General features: G+C 40.3%; 1 protein-coding gene across 3 annotated transcripts in view; it reads left to right on the top strand.

Moving 5' to 3' along the window:
• LOC146685964 (CAP-Gly domain-containing linker protein 4) overlaps positions 1–18,859 on the top strand; it is a 43,487-nt gene extending 24,628 nt beyond the window's left edge. For 2 of the 3 annotated variants that reach the window (XM_085440673.1, XM_085440672.1), the window contains exons 8-16: positions 360–495; positions 987–1,118; positions 5,761–5,856; positions 7,059–7,241; positions 7,359–7,493; positions 10,175–10,298; positions 15,156–15,220; positions 15,330–15,408; positions 15,725–18,859. In XM_085440673.1, the coding sequence (XP_085296799.1) occupies positions 360–495; positions 987–1,118; positions 5,761–5,856; positions 7,059–7,241; positions 7,359–7,493; positions 10,175–10,298; positions 15,156–15,220; positions 15,330–15,408; positions 15,725–16,091 (1,317 nt within the window). In that variant the 3' untranslated portion in view covers positions 16,092–18,859. The remainder of the gene's footprint in view (positions 1–359; positions 496–986; positions 1,119–5,760; positions 5,857–7,058; positions 7,242–7,358; positions 7,494–10,174; positions 10,299–15,155; positions 15,221–15,329; positions 15,409–15,724) is intronic. The other variant, XM_085440674.1, reaches the window with a different exon arrangement.
• Positions 18,860–22,264: the final 3,405 nt, after the last annotated feature.

Consider the following 22,264-nt stretch of genomic DNA (forward strand, 5'->3'; position numbering starts at 1 on the left):
TAATCACCTGTGGGAGCTTACTGTTTTAGGACTCAGAAGTAAAAGCATTTGATTAATCGCCTCTTCTGATATTCTTAATGTGTACACACTGATGTACACAACTAGCCACCTTCTATTGCCCCTGTTCTTCTTTTTGAAGGCTCCTACCACTATAGTGTGTGTGTTGTATGCTTTTCTCTAAGGCCGTACCAGGAAATACTTTGTGCCAAGTTGTGTGGTTTGCTAATCAAAACTCGTATCTTATCTTTAAGCCAGTGCTCAGAGCTGGTTCCAGTTCTTTTAGTGAATGTTTTGTTTCTTATTGATGTTTTCCATATTTTCTATTTGACCTCCTGTGGTACATACATTTATTAACACAGGTTGGAACTCTGCGGTTCTGCGGCAGCACCGAGTTTTCCGGTGGCCTGTGGGCCGGAGTGGAACTGGACAAACCAGAGGGAAAGAACGATGGCTCGGTAGCAGGTGTTCAGTATTTCAACTGTCGAAACAAACATGGTAGGTCGCGCCCGGTGCTTGAAAGCAAAAACAATGACACACAACTGCTCCCTTATTTAGATTAGAAACTTGGATTACCAACTGTTTAGGCTCTAAAAGTGTAGCTTTTATGTTTTGAGCCCATATTAAATAGTGTAATAGTACAAAGCAAACTTGAATGATCAAACAAGACTTTTTTATGTGTTCTCCTGCATTCAGACATGAGCAGCAACACACTGACTGCAGTTCACATAATAGCATAATCGTTTCCTGGACCTTTTAAATTGTCTGGTCAGTTTTTCAGTGGCGTCTGATCTAACCATAGGAAATAAGATTTGACCTTTTGGCCAAATGTCAGTAAATTCATTCTGTTTTCAGCACTTAAAATGTGTCCTGGCACAGAAAATCTCTTTCATGCTGCCCTTTTATGTATTTAAATTATCCTCATTCTGTGTCTCGTCAGTGATGATATTCTTACTTGGTTATGCTTAGAGCCTTTTCTACTTTTATAGGAATTTTTGCTCCACTGTCCAAGATAAGCAAACCTTTGGAAAGACATAAAACCAGCACTACAAAGAAGTCTACACCCGTGCGCCCCCCTCGTCGCATCGACCTGTCTCGGATTACTTCCAAGATTAACACAGGTGCGAAACAAGCGATAAAGTGTTACTGCTAAATTCAGATAATCAATGTTGGGTCTGCAGTGCGCTTGATCTTGTTTATACAACCTTCTAATTTGTAGATAGAAGTCACAGGAGTTGAATGACGTGTCTGTTGAGCGAGCTTTGGTTTGTTTGTATGTCGTTCTATGGTTATATGGTTTTGTTCCTACGACTGAAGTTGTGCTCAGGTCCTGACAGACCTCCTTAAACACTGCGACAAAGACAGTGATGGTAGCGTTGTTTTTGAAATTAAGTCTTACCTCAGGATTTCTGCCATAAAATACTCTAATAAAAAAGGCTTAAATTGATCAAAACCTGAACTACAAAGATGGGGAGTCTGACTAGCTGGGTGAGCCCTGGGGCAGGTGTGTGTGTGTGTGTGTGTGAATGTTTATTAGAGCAGGTGAAAAAGGTTTTACAAGGGCAGGCATTTCCTCATGCCACAGGTACTAATCTACAGTCCCCTGGATACTTTATTTCATATTAAAAAAATCAACAGAACAGTGCTAACTTCATAGAAAACAAATATTTTCAAATGACAGCATTAGTCATTTACACAGTTCCAAATACATTATTACTGAAGCCACTGACATTTCGGAACCCTCTTACTTTAGGGGGTTTAGGACAGTTGAAACTGACTTCATTGCTACTCCATTGTTTCACTAAATGAAATGCACAATGTGTGATTTTGGTGATTATAATCCTTCTCTGTTATATGACTAATATCATAAACATTTAAAAGTAAAATATATTTGCAAATGGGAGTTTAATTTTTCGAAACGTAGAGGTAATAACATTCAGCAGCAGCATAATATTGCTGCTGCATTGACACTAAGCATTTATTTATTGGCAGATTTTGATCTATTAAAGACTGAAGGCAAAAACTAAATTGAATTCAATAAAGGTGAAAGACTGAGGGTAGTCAAAAAAAAAACTGCAATCAAGTCCAACAGCTCAGAGTGAAGTTTGGTTATTATAGTGTAGTTTCAGATGATGGTGCCCCTTTGTTGTGGGACCAGATGATTGCTGGTTCGTAGATGGAGCCCCTGGTTTAAATGATCCAAAAATCGAAGAAGTGAGCTTTAATGTTAGTTGTATTCATGGGTTGATTAGTCAGTTAAAGTATTTGAACATTATAGTTTTCATCACTTAAGAAAAGTCAGAGCAGAGTAGTAATAAAGAGGCACTGTCAAGTTGTCATAGTTGCCTCCATTAATATTTTCTTGCCAAAAAAGAAAAGCAATCCATATGTTTATTGGCTTTGCTTCTGTTTAGTCAAATATTTACTTGTTGTTTTGTAGATTTTGTAGTGACACACTCATTCAACATCCAAAATTGATGCCCCTACTGACGTGAGCACCTTTTAGCCTACTGTGGGAGAACTAACTCACCCCACAGTGTTCAGATGATGCCATCAGCTGCAGATATCACTTCAGCCTCTCTTTTGTGCTAAAAAATAGTCCTTCTCAACGTTCCTACCTGGTATGAGCCATGCCACTACATGGATGGATTTATTGCATCTGTGCTTTCATAGTAATCTTATTAATCTTAATCTGAATAGCTTGAAAAATGGATTCGGAACCAGTGCCAAAGGATAAGGCAAAAATTGCTGACTGCTAACATAACTTGGTGCTCTCAGTCTTCGGATGGTTCCTTACCGTTGACATTTGCAGTAAATGCGCTACACCATTGTAAAAGCTGTGTCTTGGTATGGTTTTTGGGTTTTGCTACTCATGCGGCTTATAGCTGTATTGTTGTGGGTGGTGTAATACTCAGAGGTTTTGAAGGCCACTTGAACTGGACGTGATTGGAATTGCAGACCTGAGAGGCCTTTAGAATTCGGTGATTGATAGTCCAATTAAGCAGGATTTAATAACTATGGCATAGACAGGCTGGATAGGCTGGCAGCCATTCATCACAAAGTGCATGTGAGTGTTTTGTGTACCATGCAAGGCATGTGAGGCCATGTGTGTCTACAGCTTCATACAGCCCAGAGAACTAGACTAATTTATGACCACACACTTAGTTTTCAGGGCTTTGTCGAGCCACCTGTGTTACTGTCCCATTGGATCTGCAGTGCAGGCTGCTGGCTCGTGTTTATCTATAGATTGAACGGGTCTTTGTGGAACTGCCTTGTCTCGCTAACCTGGGGAGACAGACACGGCAGAATGCCAGGCTGGCCCCTCTTGGAGTGTGTCAACTGTAACTCAGGCCTCAAAGGGTGGTGAGAACATAGACAACTGCACAAAGCCACCTCCGCTTAATTCATAAAGCCTCAGTCTGTGCTGCAGTCTGCCACTTGAAGTGAATGCCACTGTGTGTATGTGGAAGGGATAGATAGCTCTATCTACCAGGAGGTCCCTGCAAGCTAAAGGTCAAGTGACAAGAAATGTTTGGTATTCTGAGTTGGAATGTAGGCTCTTCTCTGCAGTTCAGAGGAAAGACACAAACTCTGTCTCTGAAGGGAGCATTTCCCAGCTCCCCCTAAATGTTAACTGAAATGGCAATCAATAAATACCAGGTTGATTTGAGATTTTTCTAATGACTTTTCAAAGAGCAATGTAAAACTTAAACACGGGCGTCCTGTTGGTGACTAGAAAGAAAAATGAGACAGTTTTATGTACCTGTTGAATCCTCATTAGAAATTAAATGTGTTTATGCACAGATGTTGGTTGATATTGTCTATTATAAACAAAGTCCCTCATGTTGGTAATATCCATACAGTCAGTTTTTAGTTTTAAAAGCCTGGAATTAGACTGTCAAGCCCCTGCCTTCGATTACTCCCTCATCCACAGTACACTGGATCCCTACTGTATGGCTCCTTATGCTCACAGGGGGGGTCGTCCCAAGTGGCTCATTTGAGCTGGGTTTGGCTGGGCTCAGGGGGGAAGGCCTGACCACCAGCCGGTCACCAACAAGCGCACCCTCCAGGTCTGACTCCCTGCTGGGGCTGGGGTGTGTTTCCCCTGCCCAAAGTGTCTAGTTGCCTTTTTTTTCTCCTGCATGCATGTTTATTCCTTCTGGAATCCCTAGACGAGGTTTTTCAGGTGTATCCAACTGGAAAGAGACCCCTGGACACACACAAGGACACACACAAGGACACACTAGAGGGATCATGTCTCTCAGCTGACTTAGGGGAATACAAACATATTCCTATCAGAGCTGAGGGTCTGGATGGGGAGGTCTGGAAATCTCTCCTTAGGCTGCCACTGTGACCCAGGCCTTGATAAGCAATAGAAAATGGATATGTGGACGGAGAGCGGTGTATTCATTATGATGATATTTTCTCAGACGGATACCACACCATAAAAATAACAAAGTGTTGAATAAAGAGCAGATATATTTAAAGTCAGCAAACGATATAAGAGGCTTAAAATTACAGTTTGTTGCTAAAAGGTTGTTAAAACACAATTACACGTACTTCTGCAGGAAATGCTGTTTTTCTGTGTTGAATCGGTCTAAGATTCCTTTTGAAGTTCTTTGGTGTTCACTGTCATTTAGGCCTTTGTGTGCACACAAGTGCTTGTCTCAGCATGTTTGTCTGTTTTTTGTTTGTTTTAAAAAAAATAATTTGATTGTGTGTTGCAGTAAATGAAAAGTCAGCTTCAGTATTCATGTATCATTTATACTCTGCAATGTCATGCTGTCCCGTATTTGCATTTCTTCACTTCCCTCCGCGTGCCTTATCTTTTCAGTGTAGCATTTTTGGCTCTGCCTTTAACGCAGTGCTGCACTGTGTGTCTTCATAGACTCCTCATTTAAAATTCTCCTCATTTAAAATGCTCCTTATTTCCTGTAATTTGTTAGACTTCATAAACTGCCCTTCTAGGGCTCAATTCAACAAAACCAAATCTTGGTCGACTGAAATCTTACCTACTCTTCAACCACTTGATTTACCATCGGTGAGGGTGGGTGAGGAAAAGTTCACGCTTGACTTTTTGGTTATTTGTTTGAACAAAGTGCAGTCACACTAGCAACCAGCAAACTAATTGACAGCTGGTGTCAGTTTGTTTGGAGCGGACTCAGAGTACACGTTCAGTTCATTTAAACACTAATTAAGCAAGTTTTGGCAAGTTCACAGTTTCAACATTGCTGCCTTTTTTTTTTTTTTTTCTTCTCCCTTTTGCGACGGTAGATTATTCGCCCTGCTGCCAGAAGTAATGTGGGCTATTGATGCACCACTTTTCTCCACATGGAAGTAACACTGGCAGCCGAAAATGAGAATTTGGTTGGATAAGAGCATATCAACCGGTCGATCTTGAGACTACAACCCCGTGTGTTTTGCACAGGGTTTGCACAAATTGACCCGACATTTGTCCATTTGGAGGGCTGCTTTACATGCAAAGAGCTCCGACTTTGTTGACAAAGTTCCACCTATGTTGTTTTCAGTATAAGTGCTTTTTTTGGCAATCAGGTTGCTGAGGCACGCCCTTAAACGGATACAGTGTGACACCAGTGCAGATTATTCAGTCAGATTGATGGGTTCCTTAGTTCAGCCAATTTAACCTGTCTGACTAGACAATCTTACTACAATTTCCAGCTGTCAATATGGCTTTTATTTACCAACCTTGCTATCTGATGAATAATGCTCTTGTGTCTCTTTTGTGTGTGTGTGGGTTGAAAGGTTTGTCTCCTTCTGTTAAAAACACACCTGATAATCAAAAAAGTGCATCTGGTCCTCATCAAGACACAGAGGGCGACACCTCAATCGTAAAGACAGGTACTGGAGTTATAGCTGAGCTGGCTTTAATGCACTTCCTATCTGAGAATGTAGTGTGGGGATGTATTTGAGCTTTAGCAGAAGCTGGGGGAATTGTTCAAATCCCGCTTCCTCATCTGTGTCTGTACACCTTAATACTTGAATCCAGCATCCTAATCCATCTGTGTCAGTGTCTCTTTAAACAAAGTACTGCCCATGTGAATTAAAGCGATGCTTTTAATAAACAATTGTGTATAATGCATAAGCAAGTGCTGCATAAATTCCTCCATACAGTGTTCTCTGTGCATGAAGCATGCACACAGAAATGACAGAAACAACAACTGTCTTTTCTTTTTCTTTTCTTTTTCTCTTTTTAAAATCAGTGCTGAGACAAACTACCCAAGGCTGACAATTGAAAACAAGTTTTGGGAAAGGCTGACAAGTTTCTCTAACATTTCTTTCCAGGTTTCAATTACTTTGTAGCTGAATCTTCCCTTCTTAAAGCATTCTGGCACTGATTTAATCAATTAGCTTCCAAGAGTCGGGCACTTAATGAACTAATGGCCTGTGAAGGTCTGTGAAAGTTAAAAGCTTAATGAGGTCCAGCGTCCAAATAGCTTCTTAAGAGCGAAATCCAGCATCCTCGTCTTCCATGTCATTCCCCAGTGTTGGGCGGGGATTAGCATGTTGCCCTTTAGTTGGAGCTTGGTAATGGTACATGCAACTGCAGAAGACTGAGCTCATTTGATGTCTGCTACCTTAGATTGATGTGACGCAGCTGCTTAGTTTTTAGGCAAAAAAAAAATAAAAAAATAAAGTGGTAATTGCCAAGATCCTGCTGCTGTAGGCACTGTCACACTTGAAAGAATAAAATGGAAAATGAATAATAGACTGAGCTTCATTATCTCAGTGGCATTAGAGTTACTGATATAGGTCCAAATGGAGGGATGGTGGATTCATTATTAAGAGGAGAAGCAGGCATTTGGTGCCATGTGATTTTTAGATAAAGTGGATAATAATGTAGACAGCTAATGTCCCAGCTAAGCCTAGATGCAACAGTTGATAAGCCATTTTGATATATGAGTAGCGTGTGTGTGGCAGTATGGCTGTCTTGGTGTGAATTAATTATTAATGTGAGCTATTGAGTTTGCTTTGGCCATTTCATTAGATTTTTTTTGAGGGGTTCCTTCTCTTATTTTTTTGTTTCTGCATTGCACCCACAGGCGTCCTCTCCCGCTCTCTCTCCTCTTCGTCGTCTTCCCTGGACTCTAGACAGGGACCGGGCGCTCGACCCCGTCCACTGCCCAGGCAACGGCTTCCTGCCAGGCAACGAAGGGAGCGTGTTTCCCCGAGTCCCAGAATAACACCTTCACCAGCCCTCCGCTCTTCTGCTGGCACCACTGCAGGTCTAATAATCTCATAGTACTGTATTTCATGATTTCCCATCATTAAGCAGACTCAGCCGCGTGAAATTGAGAGAAATGATGATCAAAGCTAACAAATGGTTTTCCTCTTCCTCGCAGGTTTTCGAAGCCGAACCCCCTCAGGTAGCAGCTCCCTGTGTGATGGCTCTGAGGTGCGCCTCGGGGAGAGGGTGCTGGTGGTCGGTCAGAGAACTGGTGTGGTCCAGTTCTACGGAAAAACCAACTTTGCTCCAGGTCGAACACATTTTCTCAAACACATGTGCTCTACATAAAAGATGGGTTTAGTTTGTATTTTGTGAGATCGCTGTTCAGCAAAATTATTAAAGGTAGATATCATTTAATACAACATTCATTGTTCGTCTTCTAAATTATAAACCTGTTAGCGTCATAATAAATGATAAAGCAGAGCATGATTTACAATGTGGCTAATTTGTAAGCCAAGTCGCTGAGCATACAGTGTCCTTAGTTTCTCAGTCCAACCCATCCCTGGATGGAGGCTTCAAAGCAGGACTAACCAGTGGATGATGTTATGATGAGGCTATTATTCAGCGTTTGATGCTGGCATTTATCACATCAGCTGATATTATTAAGAAAAATGTCTTTCTCAGCTTATTAACTCATCAGCTTTATTCACAAATTGTAAGATGTAAATTAGTGTGAACTTTCCAGTGTAAATGATCAATATTCTCAATCAATGTTCCTGTGGTGCGAAATACCTTCGCTGTGTCAAAGGTGACTGGCATGGCCAGGATGCGCGCAAGATGTTGTGTGGTGACACTGCCACGACGCATTAGCTGACGCATTTTATAGAAGCCAAGTCCGCCTGTTTAGGTGGAGAGGTTGAGATGCTCGCTTTGGATTTTGGATTTAAATATAATGTCAAGGTTTTTATTTATTTATTTATTTGTTTTTTTAAACAATTGGCTTTATTTGACATGGGTCAAATGCAAAACATCACTGCAGTGACTCCAAAGGATGCCTTATTGAAAATAAAAGCTAATTAGAAAATGCAAATCTACAATAACTTGGGTGTATTGGATATAGACAGGACAGTTGATAAAAGTCTCATTATTGTGGAATTTCCTTAAAAAAGTACCTTAAGTCAGTGGCAGTGGTATTGTGCTTTATGTTGTGCAGCTTTTCTTTTCTTTCAGGCGACAACAGTAAACATTGCTACACTGGAATCCATGTATATGAATGAATTATAGCATACTGAGGAAAACGTGTGCTTGGAATTAAATAATGGAATTAAGTTGAAAAAACTTTTTGGGTACATGACACCTTGAATTTGGAAAGAACTTTAACAAAGAAATCTTAAAAGCTTTAAATATTAATGATCCTTTTAATAAATCATGTCTGTCCTTACTTTGCTGTTTTCAGGGCAGTCATAAAGAATTAAAGTTACCACAGTTTTCTTTTGTTTAATGTGCCTGTCCTGTATAGAAGTGATATTCTGGTATTTTTAGTGAGTAGTTTGGGATAAACTCATTGAAACGCAACCAAAGAAAGGACAAGAGTTGAGTGTAAACCTAACATGATGGATAAAAGACCACCTGTTCAAAAATTAAAACCAGAGTTTTGGGGTTTCACAGTGAAATAACATGAATAAATGAACCCAATCAAGATGGAGCAGTTTTGCCTTGAATTGCTGAACTTTTGGGGAAGCTCTGTTATGCTCTTGTCTTTCACCTTGGATGAACTCAGCTGCATTCTCATTCCCAACTTATTGCAGAGGGAATCCTTGAGTGCAACTGAAGATACTTGGCGGACAAAAAAAATTAGATGTGAAGAAGCTGTTGCTGAGCAAAAAGCCATTGAAACCCAAACAGAAAACAGCTCACAGTATTCATTAATATTTAGGTAGTAGTTCTGGCCCAGCACTAGTCATGTATGAATAAATAGTGATGTATCTCACAGCACCGAGGATCACGTTTGAAGGGGTTTCAGTCTTAAGTTTCCTTTGATACTCTTAAATCAGTGTTAGCGATGCGTTGTTATCTCACTGCACTGAGCGCTGCGCTTCCATACTAAAAACAACAGCAGCTGCTGGATACTTCACAGCAGGTTGACTTATTTTTAGAATTCTGGCTATACCTTCATCTGGCACTTGCGAGGTGTCTTAAGGCCCTCGTAAAGAGAAAGGAGAAACACTGTCTGAACTTTCTGGCTCACATTGAGGAGTTGCATCATTTTACAGGACAGTGATTGAATGTTTAAGAGCTAAAAAGTTATTTATTTAGGAGCTGCCTGAGATGGAAGTGAAATATCGCCTCTGCCGAATGTCCTAATTTAGGGCAAACTCTCCTATTTAGAGTTTTCCAATATATTGTTCCCAAATGGTGTACTGTGAGCTAGGTGTAGTGATTTTGTCAGTTAAATATTATTATCATTATAGCTATTAAAATGAAATAACAAAATCTTATTTTATCACATTTGTACAAGTCGGACATCCTCAGGAAGATGGATTTGTGTGGAGATAAAATCACACAAAACCAGGAGGACTTACTGTAAAGCTCCCTGTTTTATGGCGTCAGCTGAGCCAAGAATGCCACTGGGCAGTAGACTGATGTTGGGTTGAGTTAAATAATGCTAAAAGCAAATTAAAGAAACACTTGGAAACCAAATATCCTTCTTGGAGAAACCTTGGCTACTGTAAATAATTGTATTTGAACCACAGGAAGCAAGAACATTTGATTTTTAGGAAAGCGTCTGTAACAGGAGCCGAGTAACCAACTCCAGCAGAAGCAGCCTCAGGGGCAGCCAGAGAGAGAAGCTTATATCTGGTAAAAGGTCATTCAGTCATTTTTTAAGAAGTCATTTGGTGTCGCCAGTCTAAAATTATGTTTTTATTGTAAGGTGTGTTGCTCATTTATTAATATGCCTCTTGACACTGTTGATTTCCGGTCTCTGTGCAGGACTCTGGTTGGGCATCGAACTGGACAAGCCGAGCGGTAAAAATGACGGGTCAGTGGGAGGAGTGAGGTACTTCACCTGCCCACCAAAACATGGAGTCTTTGCTCCTCCGTCTCGCGTTCAGAGGTGAGTCTGGAATCTTTAAGGTAGCTTTTCTTCTCAAGATTAACGGTCCCTTTTTGGTTTTTGCCAGTGGTCATTCGAGGACTAAAAACAGATTTGTCAAAGAAGAATGTTTTTCTAAATGATTAAAAACTTGAGAGCAGATTTGATGGTATGAATTTGGCAATAGACCCCAGAAACCCAGAGGTTGCATTTCATTTCTTTCATCAATACATTTGAGTGCACTAATGAGCTCCTTTGACAGTATCATTTGTGTAAGTACTGACATATTTGATTTTGCCCTCTGTGCAGCTAACAGGGCTTCTCTGAACTGGTGATTAACTCGAGTCTGAGTCGTCAAACGCGAAGCCCAAGGCCCTCTCCCTGCATGACTTCTCTGTTTAATGTTTCACCTAGTAATGAGCCAGATGCCATCATCGCTGCTTTGAAATATTGATTATGGATAATGGATATATAAAGGTGGTTATATTTACCCACCAGTTTGTTGAATGTACAAACGAGACATCGCTTTAAAATGCTGCATTTATTTAAATGCGAGGCAGGTTTTATTAGTGATGCGTTCTGACGCTAAATCCATATTTTACAGCTGAGTGGAACAAACAGAGATCACGAGTTATTTCTAAGTCATATTTAAGAATGCTGCTAAAGTGCAAATGGCCATATTGTCTGAATGTAGTTGTGGTGGAGTACATTGCATTGTTTTTACTGTCGGATAAGCAGCGTGACATGTTTAATCTTCACTTCAAAGTCAGTTGTTTTGTGACTACATGGTTTTATCCTAATGTTTGATGAGCTTTTGGAGTTGTTTGTTCTCGTACCCCTGATTGTCTTTAAAGTTATGGAACAAAGTGTGGGATTGCTGTTCAAATGATCTCACCCATCAGCTACCTCTCTGCACTGTGGGGATGGAAAAGAAAAGTTTTATGTTTAAATATTTGGCAGAGACGGAGAGCGTAAACGATAGAACTCAGTTTGACAGATGGGAGTCAAAACTGCTGCAAACTGTTTTCATTTAGATTCTCAGTTTATCTTTATTCATAAAAAATAATTTTTACAAATAACTTTTACACACAGAAAACAGGATAAAGGTCGATTATGAAAAAAAAGGTTGATGTTGAAATGATGAATTAGACGTGTATTGAGTGAGTTTGGGCTTCAGGGAGGGAGCGGCAAAGACTGCAGAATCTATCACTGTGTTGATATTTCCTATGATGTGATAATGAATGGCTTTTTGTCAGCAAGGCCACTATAACTCCAACTGTGTTGTTTTTTCTCTCTTTTTTCATATGAAAGTAAGTCTGCTGTGTCTAAAAATATTGATTCTCTGGTTACTTTTTGTTTTACGAGGATCACAAACCACAGTCTCATTAGTTGAAGTCCTCTGCTTTTTGTTGCTGAGCTGTGTTTTAATTCTATATTATAATCTCCTCCCAGACCTGGATTAGGGTATCAGTGAGCTCCTGGACATTCTGTTATACTATTTATTGATTTATTGATACATGATGTTCCAGAGATTCTCATTGGGATTCAGGACTAGGGAATGTGAGGGCTGCTCAGTAGCTTGAGTCCCTTTATATTCCAGAAACTGCCTACAAGCTCTGAGGATTTCATCGTTAACAGCAGTCGGGGAACTGTTGGCTAATGTGGAAGTCTGTGTGACCATTGATGCCTCCCCGGACCATCACTGACCCAGTGTCAAATGATGAGCTTACCATATAGTCTCTTTCATGTGTGTGAAACATGTGCACAGTGTGAAGCTGCTCTCATCTATGAAAAGAGCGGGGTACTAGTGTTGGATCTGCCAGTTGTGCTGTCTCATAAGTGCTGTTTGAGCTGCAAGACGTGGGGCACAGTTCCCACTTAAGGAAATTGGTTTCTCATGCCGTGCTCACGGAGTCTGAGTGTGACAGTTTGGTCAGAAAACATGCAGGAGTCAACTGCAGGAGGTCAACTTCTCGGGCTTCCTCTGTTCCTCTTCGCACAGTGAGACTGTGCAGCGAGACACAGCAAACTGCCCGGAGCTGCACTATCTGTGCAACCTGAATGAGCTGCAGGTACTGTCTCACACCTGTAATAACAAGGACACTAGGAAAAATCAATCAGGAAAGATGAGAAGAGGACAATGGTCTGTAGTCACCACCTGCACAGCCATTCCTTTTTGGGCTATTGTCCTGTTGTTGCCTCCGCAGTCGCTTCTGTTTGCACCAAAGTAGGTGAAATTGATTCATTATGGGTTACGCTAACTGGACAGACTGATTTCCCTGAAGTGTAACTGACTCTGTGTTGTATTGTGATGATCAAGTGTTCCCTTAGTTTGTTTTGAGCAGTGATATATCTGGATCAACACATGCTCTAAAGAAAGGGAGTGCCCTGAGTTTATGATACGAGACAAAATAAGAGCATCCTTGTAAAAACAGAATATCGCACAATAATTGTTTCCTGAATCATCTTGGGGATCGTTAGGGAAAAAGTTTAATTACTCCCTCCTGAGAGCGTAAGTGTGTGTAAGGGAAAAATGTACAGCCCTTTGTGGAGCTGCTGTTGTTAAAAAGCAGCAGTGGAGTGCAGAACAAAGGCAAATGCCACTGGAGGCCTAATTATTATACACAAGATATGCTCCCTGGCATACATACACACAAACCACTGAGTTATTTACTGCGTGCATTGTTTTGTGTTTACTTCTTTTTCTTTCTTTTTTTGCAAATTGAATAAAAGCTGTTGACCTTTTTATTGGATGGCTCATTATTAGCACAGTGTGTCAAGTGTATTATGTGTGTCACAACTTGATAAAAGCCATTACACCCTAAAAAGCAGCTGGCATTGGAAATACTAAACATGTTTATTGTAAAGGAGCGGTGAGAACTCATGGACTGGTGATTAAATTAACACATTTAACCTTTCTTTCTGGGAGTAAATGCCACTTATGCTTCATCTCTATGCAGATCTACCATTCAGGATTTGATGGGTTTTTTTGCTTATTTCTTCCATTTAAAAGCTGTTTTTTGTTTTGTTTTTTTTGGGAGGGATTCTAGCTGCTGTTTTTTTTCCTTGTCATCTTTTATTAATTTTCTTTTCCTTTACTTTTTTCCTCCCTAATTAACTCCAGGGTACAAAGTGTGCTCAGCTAAGCACATGCTTTCCTGCTGTCAAATCAAGAATATCACTTTGTCTCCATCCAGGAAGTTGCTTCTCCTCCTCCTTTCTTTTTCCTGTCAGCAGCTATCACAATCCATTAGGAAGACACCCCCCCATCCCTCCTCACACACTTTTCCATTTTCCTGTTTTGCTCATGTGCTGTTTGGCACACTGATGTTTAATAGCTTCCAATATTTGAATGCCTTTATAAGTGTTATTATGGCTGTTATTATATAGTTGCTTAAGACAATCTTAATAAGCAAGGTAGTTTATCGTGTCAGGCAGCCAAAGCCTGTTTTTATTTTTATTTTCTTTCCCCATTCAACTCGTTTTGACATCAAAAGCACACCCACTAAACTGAATGTGTGCTTACATCTGAATATAACCAGTTAGATCCTGATATTTTTTTTTCGAATTTGATGTAATTTATACACTGTTACAGTCGTGTATGCCCACAATAAACATTGCCAAGTTTCAAATAATGAGGTCAGCATGTACAAGTAAACCCCAATTAGCCAAGTGTCTTGATCTGTCTGATGGCAACGAGAGCGAATATCCTTTTATACTAATTTCAGACACAAAAAGCCCCACCAAAGTCCTTCAAGAAGCAATTTTTACCACTTTTCTCTGTGTAGTTATATTGAAATCAGTATCTAAATGAATGTGGAGGAAGCCTCATCATTTTTCTTTGGCCACAGGGATATAGAAAACACATTTATGGAAATCAAACCTGATTTAGAAACACTTCAGAAGTTTGGTGACTTTCTCCCCAAAAAAGGTTAAAAAGCCATTTTGCCACCTGTAAGTTATACTTCTTCTACACACAAACAGTGTCAGCCAAGTGAGTTTTACACTTGACTATAGATTTACACGGAGCAGCAGTAGAGTACAACATATGGGCAGGTGTTTAAAATGAAGCACCTAGCCATACAGCTAGGAAAGAAAAGGTCGCCCTAAAGAGATCGCTGAATTTTTTAGCAACAATTCAGTTTGGGAAATTTCTTCCCTACTAGGTGTTCCAAAAAAATAGTAACACTGCAAAATGGAAGTTAAGGAACCACAACAACTGAGCCCTGAAGTGTTGGAAAACACAACATTACAGTTGGGTTGCAGAGTGTGGAGGCGCATATTAGCTGCAGAGCTCCAAACATCCTCTGGCATTAACATCAGCACCAGAGCTGGGAGCTTCATGCCATGGCTTTCCATGTAGCTGTAATGTATCAGTACTCAGTACTTTTGTCCACGTAGTGTATAAATGCTTCCCACCACACAGCTGAAACTCTACCATCTGTGTCAGTGCAACAACATGGTTGCTAATTTGTTTCTGTTTCCGGATCTAGATTGGCTCTTTGTATGCTTTAGTGTTCCTGAATGATCACATCATTTAGTTTTCTGTCACTGGCTCCACCAGCCTGCTGTTTTTCTGTTTATGAGGGACAAAGTGGGCTTTAAAAGGATAGTGCCCTCAAAGGGAGAAGGGCTAAAACAGCATGTTTTAGACGGTGAATGAGCTCTGGGGGAAGGGGGCTACATCAAGCATCACTGCAAGATAAATAAGGAATGTTTTTAAATTGTGAATCACGCAATGCCACCCTAGTAGGGTCCAAGAATAAAATTAAGGAGCTGGAAACAAGCAAATTGGGGCCCATTTAATGAAAATTGTTTTTATAAACTCCAAAGGTTGTCTCATTCTGGGAAAAATCAGTTGCCTGCTTCTTTTTGCAGAATCCATGGATCTGTTGATTGCCTTTCAGAGCTCACTTCCTCGCGCCTCAGTCATCCTCTAAGTGGTAAGAATTCTGCCTTCATTACAACCTTTGAACTACACTAAATGTGACTTTGCATTTATTATTCTGTGTGTTTGTGTTGAAGCAATTGACTCCTGTTTTTGCCGTGCAGGGACAATTCGTCGCAGTTTCAGCACATCATCGGCCATCGCCACTCCGAAGGAGACGAACAGAAGAAGCCCCGTTACCAGGTGTGTCTGCCTTTCCTGCATATTCCTCGTATTATTTCCTCCCCAAGCTTTCCAGCTTTATCCGAATCCCCTGCAGCAATGACTGAATCAATACTGATAAGAAGCAGTGGTATTAGTCAGCAAAAGGTTCTTTTAAATGGTGGTTATAATGAGCAAGAGCAGGAAACTGAGAATCAATCCCTCAAACACAAAGCTCCCATGAATCTCCTGTTTGCTTATGATTTATTCTGTCACACTGCCTGCCTTTTCTCATAAATCTTTCTTACTGTATTTTTTTTGCTGTTTCCACAAACAAAACAAAAATAAAATAAAATAGGAGTCGTTCCAATCCTCACCGCCGGCGTTGGAGCACCCTCAGTGGGGGCAGTGGAAGTATTCCTGGAAGCACCGCAGGCTCAAGTCCCTCTCCAAGCTCTGATGGGCAGGTCCACCTCCACGTGGGCATGCAGGTCCTGCTGAGCAGCGCCAATGAGATGGCAATCATCCGTTACCTGGGCACAGCAGACTTTGCCCCAGGCCTTTGGCTGGGTCTGGAGCTCCGAAGCCCCAAGGGCAAGAATGACGGCTCAGTGGGCGGCCGTCGCTACTTCAGCTGTCGACCCGGCCACGGTGTGCTGGTCCGCCCCAGCCGTGTCACTTATCGTGGCATCAATGGTTCACGCTTGGTGAATGAAACCAGCTGAGGTCTGTAGGACGCTTTCTGTTTATGATCTGCTCAAAGCAAAAAAATTTGGGCGTAAACTTCTCCCTCATTGCATTGTGCTCAATAATGTTTTCAGTCATGTGCTGTTGTAACAGGAATAAAACCAGTTAGTAAGTACTTATTTTTTAGGAATTAAAGGGGCCTTGAAAGCACTTTAAAAAGTTAACACTAAATTCTAAATAGAATTTGTTTTGCAAAATGGGTAGGTGGGTGAGGGGGTCTTAATAAGACATTAAACACTGCACTACTTTAAATGTAATTGCACTGACAAACATTACTAAGATAGATTAGAATAGGATAAAGTGGATGTTCCGCATGTCCGCGAGTAAAAAGGTTTTCTATACCCAAAGCTAATTTTGATCACATCAAATGAGATTTTTATCAGATAATTTAAGAGTCCACTATCTAACCAAAAGAGTGCATGCGTTTGTGTGTGTATGTGCGCATGTTAATTAAGAGCACTTTGAAACAAGAGAGAATGATTGATTTTTACCACGGTCGCTATATGGCTTACAGATAATTGGCGGATACCGAATCTAAACTGAATATTCGCTTTATGAATCAATGAGAATTAAAAAAGAGATTTAATTAAGCTCAGACCTCCATCAACCTCTGTTAAAATACAGCTGCATCAACAGGAAGTGTTTCCTCCTGTGTGCATCAGTGTCCCCCTCAGACTGTCTGTTAATTTGACGTATTGTGCTATGGCACAGCAAAAATCTATACCCATCTGACTGTGATTCCATTATGGTTGGCATCATACTGATAACACTTTTAAAGAAGTGATGGTATTTGGATAGAATATGACATGGAATCAGAAGCTGTTCTTTTAAAAAGTGCATTAACTGCAGATGGGAACACACGAGATGAGTGAAAAGCAGATTTTAAAGAGACCTTTCACAATGAAGTTTTATGTATGGTTGCTCTGGACTGTAGTGCTATTTATTCATCTTCGACGTGTCTTTAATGCTTGTTGGCCAGTTTCACAGATAATGGCTGTAAAAGTGTCTCTTAAATAGGATGGAAGTAGATGGCACTTGCCCTGTGATGCTTAAAATGTCAAATAATGTACATCTGAAAAATGCTCTTTCCAGAAATCATTCCAGAAACTGTATAGTAAGAGTCATTCATTCAGCTGTTATCTGTGACAGGATGTAAACATTAATGGTGCCCTCATCAGTTAAGCCTGTAATGTTGGCTATCTGCATGCTTTCAGTGACTGGCAAATGTAGAGAAAACATAAAGTACAGCATGAGATGACGGCGAGGGTAACGTCTGTCTGTATATCTATTCCTCCACATCGATATACTGCGAGTGCTTAAAATTATTGATGATTATTTGTAAGATGTAAGACCGCGCAGTGATACATGCATACTAAATATTATCCCAACCTTTTCTTTGTTCGGGGATGTAGATCTGTACTGCAAAGACACTGAGGTTTGAGTTGGGAACGCATAATTAAAAATGGTCTCGGATGCTGCTCAACTAATGGAAGAGAATAAGAGTTAATAATATTCATGAAACTGACCAGGTGTTTGCTCATAATTATTACCGAGTGTCCGTATTTTCTTCTTTATTGATGCAGAAAAATACTGTCACGAACAGTGTGCCTCGAGTCCATAATTATACATAATGTGGTATCGCAACAAGATTTGTGAATGTTTTTGACCTAAAAGGATATGCTTTCTGGAAAATGGTGCTGCAGATGCTTTTAGTATTAATTCCGTTGTGTTTAAGAGAACGTGGACATTTCCAAAAGAGACGCGTGCAAAAATGGCAAAAATATCACTACAGGCCACAGGAAAATGTACCTTTCTGTTCTCTCCTTCTCCTCAGCATTGTCTAGACTGGTTTTAGCTGCGCTGTGACAGATTCACATCTTTTATCCGTTGGAGGGAGCATTAAATCTGTCAGAGCTGTCACACTTTCAATTTGCATTATAACCCGAATGTGAAAAAGCTCATTGTGATTCTATACTTTGAGCTGACTCCTATCATTTTTGAACCGTGTAATCTGTTAATGCCAGGTGTTAAATGTGTGAGATTTAAAGAGTGTTAGCAAGTGATCTAAAAGCCCTCTTGAATGTTCCCACCTTTGGTATCTAACAGTAAAATATGACATCATTGCATTTGTAGAGTGATGAATGGAGCGTAATTGTATTTGATGCTTAATTAAAGCAGTGTGACACAGGAAATATGCAATCATCCAGAAGCTTCAAGCGCAGAGTTTACTATCTGATTAGAGCTGTGTGAGCAGAGGAGTCAGCGGAGAACAAGCCATTGATTGTGCATGTTGAAAAACAGGCCCAGTATTCAGTAAAACACTCGTGTACCATCCAATTAGGGCGTGTATGCCACAGCAGCAGTTGTTGAATCACCAGTGCCCTTCTCTCATTGATCTGTCTGGTCAGGCCCCGTCGTGATTGAGGAGCAGTGGTGGGTAGACACAAGGTTGTCTGAAATACCCACCACGGTGGAAAATATTCCCACTGAAACATTTTCAGCGCTTACAAAAAGCTTCTCATTTATATTAAGACCACCGCTGTGGTGGTTCCTGCAACATTTCAGATCTCATCTTCAGACTGTGGGTGTTTTCTTTAACTCACTTCCCTCTACAAATGTATTTGAAGTGTGTGGCTGTGTGACACGGGGCTTTGTTCTGATGCATTTACATGTTGTGGGTTAAAAAAAAACAAACAAAACAAAAGTATTTGTAAAAATAAATAAAAGTTTCCAATTTGACCTCTTATCTCTTTCCTCTTCTGCTCTTTGCTTTTATTGAGTGTGTTTGCCTGACATTCTCAGATTGTTCACAAAGAGCTGCCTTTAGGGACCCAAAAAATGAAACTGCACAAGCACTTTGAAATGGTTACACGTCTGTTCACTTACCATCCGATTCCACCGGGGCTCATCTCCGTCAAAGCTGACGGAGATGAGCTTTGACGGTGTGGAGTGGCATTGTTTGCCAGCCTGGGCACACAAATTCAGGTTTGAATGGGAGTGACGTGCGCTATTATACTGTGATTGTGGAACAAATAGATGTTTGAATGGTTGCATGAAATTGTTTTCAGTGCTTATTGTTGCTTATTTTTATAGTCCGCACACAACAGGGGGGGAAAAGAGGGCAAGGGAGAGGATCCAGTGAAGCAGCGTCTGCCTGTCCAAACCACTGACCGAGTGATGGTTTCAAAGGTGAGAATGAAACGAGACGCGCAGCCATTGTAACTAAATAAATAAATAAATATAGCCAAGTGGTATTGTCAGACATTTAAAAAAAAATACAAACTGAGTGCCAGGAACCCACTTTAGTAAAAAATGTCACGTTTCAAATTCAGTCGTTTGTATTTATTTGGACAAGCGTCTTCTATTGTGGAACTCCCATCGTGAAAAACAATCCCCTGATGACTTAATCTAATATTTATCTCACGCTAATTTAAAATAATCATCGTTGTGTCTGATTTGAGGTAAATGGAGAAGTTGTCAGGTGGGGAATGAACAGTGTGCTTGTGCTTAAGACTTCAGTGGGAGAATAAGGGCATTTTTATCTTATTTAATGTCCATGAAAATGAATTGGTGGATGCAATTTTAACACATTGAATAGTTATTTTTGTCTGAAACATTGTGATGCTTTTGAATCAAAACAATGTTTGTTTTTTAATGTCGGTAAGGTTAATGGAAAGTTGCTTTTTTTTTTGTTTGTTTTTTTGCATTGAACCACGAATGACAGAACTTGAGTTGCAAGATGCAGAATCTGCAGCGGTAAATGGATCAGCTGACAGAGAGAAGCCTGGTTATATCTGGTCTGGTGTTTAATTGCATTAGAACAATTGTTGTTCATCTGTTACCAGACCAATATTTGTAATAGATAAAAGAAACTGTGTAGTAGAATAAACACAAATAGAGCCAAAGTAAATAGAACTCATGAAAAGAGCCTCCTTCGTCACCTTAGGTCTATGGAGGGTTAATGGTCTGACTGCACTGTATTAAGTGGAACAAGTATTTGTTCCACTTAATTACTTCTGATCTTAAGGTTATAACTTATAACTGGTTATAGCAAACACATAACCAAATAAAGGGAACCTTAAATGGAGATAGTGCCGTATTGCTGAACCTCAACTTTATATGCATCCTGAAGGTAGCCTGCGTGACAGGAGTCCTTACACCGAGGATGTCACTTTTACTAAATTCTTTATGGATTCTCTTCTGTTTTGAAAAAGGGGAACAAAGTGCACATACTGTGCTACATTATTGTTGCTATTAGTGCAAGTGCTTATGTAAATGACTTGTAAATGTAAATGGAGGCACTGGAGGCAGCTTGCAGAGAGCTTCAGTTGATGGGCAAAGTTTTGAGAAATGCAGTGATGCTTCTGTTTCTAGCCTCTCTGCATGGTGATGTCTTTGTCGCCTAAAAACATTGCAGCACAAATGCTTTTCATCTTGAATATAGCCTTTTGAAATGATGAAAGGGCCTCCCTGGAGCACACAATGGCGCTGTTTAACTCATGCCCCACTGTGTGAAATACTTGGGCATTAAAGGTGCATGCTTATTTTCAGATAATGGAAAAGCATCAGAAGAATTTGATTTGACTCAGGTTATGTTTATGGAAAGGTTTACCGTTTTGGAGGGTTGTGTAAACCAGTGTAGGATGCTTTTGTTTTTTAGGATTTTGGCTGTTGTCATTTTATGTTAAGTGACATGAGAATGCAGGTTGCACAGATGCATGAGAGATTAAACTGCAGCACAAACTTCTGTGATTGGCTATTACCACAACTAATCATGCAACGAGTCATATTATTTCCCAGATAATTGCATTAAAATGCTCCACAAGACTCCAACACCACAAACACGCTTGATAGGTTGGGTTCAGAGAGTCAGATTAAGTGAGGTAGATCCCAGCAGGTAATAAATTCACTCACTTTACAGCAGTGCCAAAGGAGGAAATTACCTCCTGAGACTAAACTGTTTGCACCAGGGGGGAGGCTGGCTGCTGTAAAGTCATGCATCTTACCAATGTACACAAAAGATGGCCGGAACTACCATGATGTACCATGACATCATCCTATGTCCTTTGGGTCCTACATTTTAAGGGCTTAACATTAAGGGTTGCTTTTTTGTTTGTTTGTTTTTGTTTTGTTTTTAAACCCGTATCTGTTAATTAGTGCTTAGTAAAATTAAAATACTAGAATTTTCGTGAGACTATGAAGCGATACTTTCAAACATGATGGATCACACAACTGGCACAGCTGGCATGTAAGGAATATGATTTGCTATTACGAGCTAATGTACACTGTCAGCTGCACAGGCCTCTACAGTTGTAGGCATGTTTACACTGCAGGGATAATCCTGCTGCGGCCTCCGTGCACCCCGTCGGCTGGCTTACGTACAATAATGACCAGCTCTCTGTACATAATCCATGTTATTACACAGCTACTTTACCAATGAGTGGTAATGATTTGACACAATTTCTTTTTATTATTATTTTATATTAATCACCCAACCATTAATGTAGTCGTAGAAACACTTAGAATTAAGCAGAAAGTGCATAGTGCTAGCCTCAAATCCATGGATCTTAGTCTCATATCTCTCCTGTCTACTGACCTCATTATATCCTGGTGTTTCCTCTTTTTCATGCATGCCACGCTGCTTTTCATGCTCATTACTGCAATGCTTGAGGCTTTTTGGAGAACAGCAGCTCTGTCCTTGTGTCAAACATGGAGAACGTTTCAAACAGCGAGGTCAACATTCTCCCAAGTAATCCCTGAGAGCAAAAGCTCAGTCTTCACACTGCTCTCAACACTCAGTTTCAGAAAAGTGTTTTCTACCCTTGGCTCTGTATGATATCAATAAGTGTGCATATTCCTTGTGTTATTATTGCAGACGCATAAACCCCACCCACCTGCAGCCAGTCAGACAAGCGATTGGTTAAAATGCAAGGAATGAAGCTGAAAGGGTAGCTTCAAGATAACAACAGATTACTACAGGAGCTTTAAAGGATTTACAGTTTAGTGTTCAAGAATTCAAATATGATGCTAAAAATTAGATTAACACCTCTCTGTGTGCAGGAAATCATAACGGCAGGCACAAATCACATGGCTGCCTAGTTGAATCACAGATTAGGAGCTTTGTTCACGTTTTATCTCATGTTTTGTCTCT

Source organism: Copadichromis virginalis, linkage group LG19 (assembly GCF_057382275.1).
Source record: "Copadichromis virginalis isolate Kocher_CV1m ecotype Utaka linkage group LG19, C_Virginalis_male_GT1.1, whole genome shotgun sequence".
NCBI lineage: Eukaryota > Metazoa > Chordata > Actinopteri > Cichliformes > Cichlidae > Copadichromis > Copadichromis virginalis.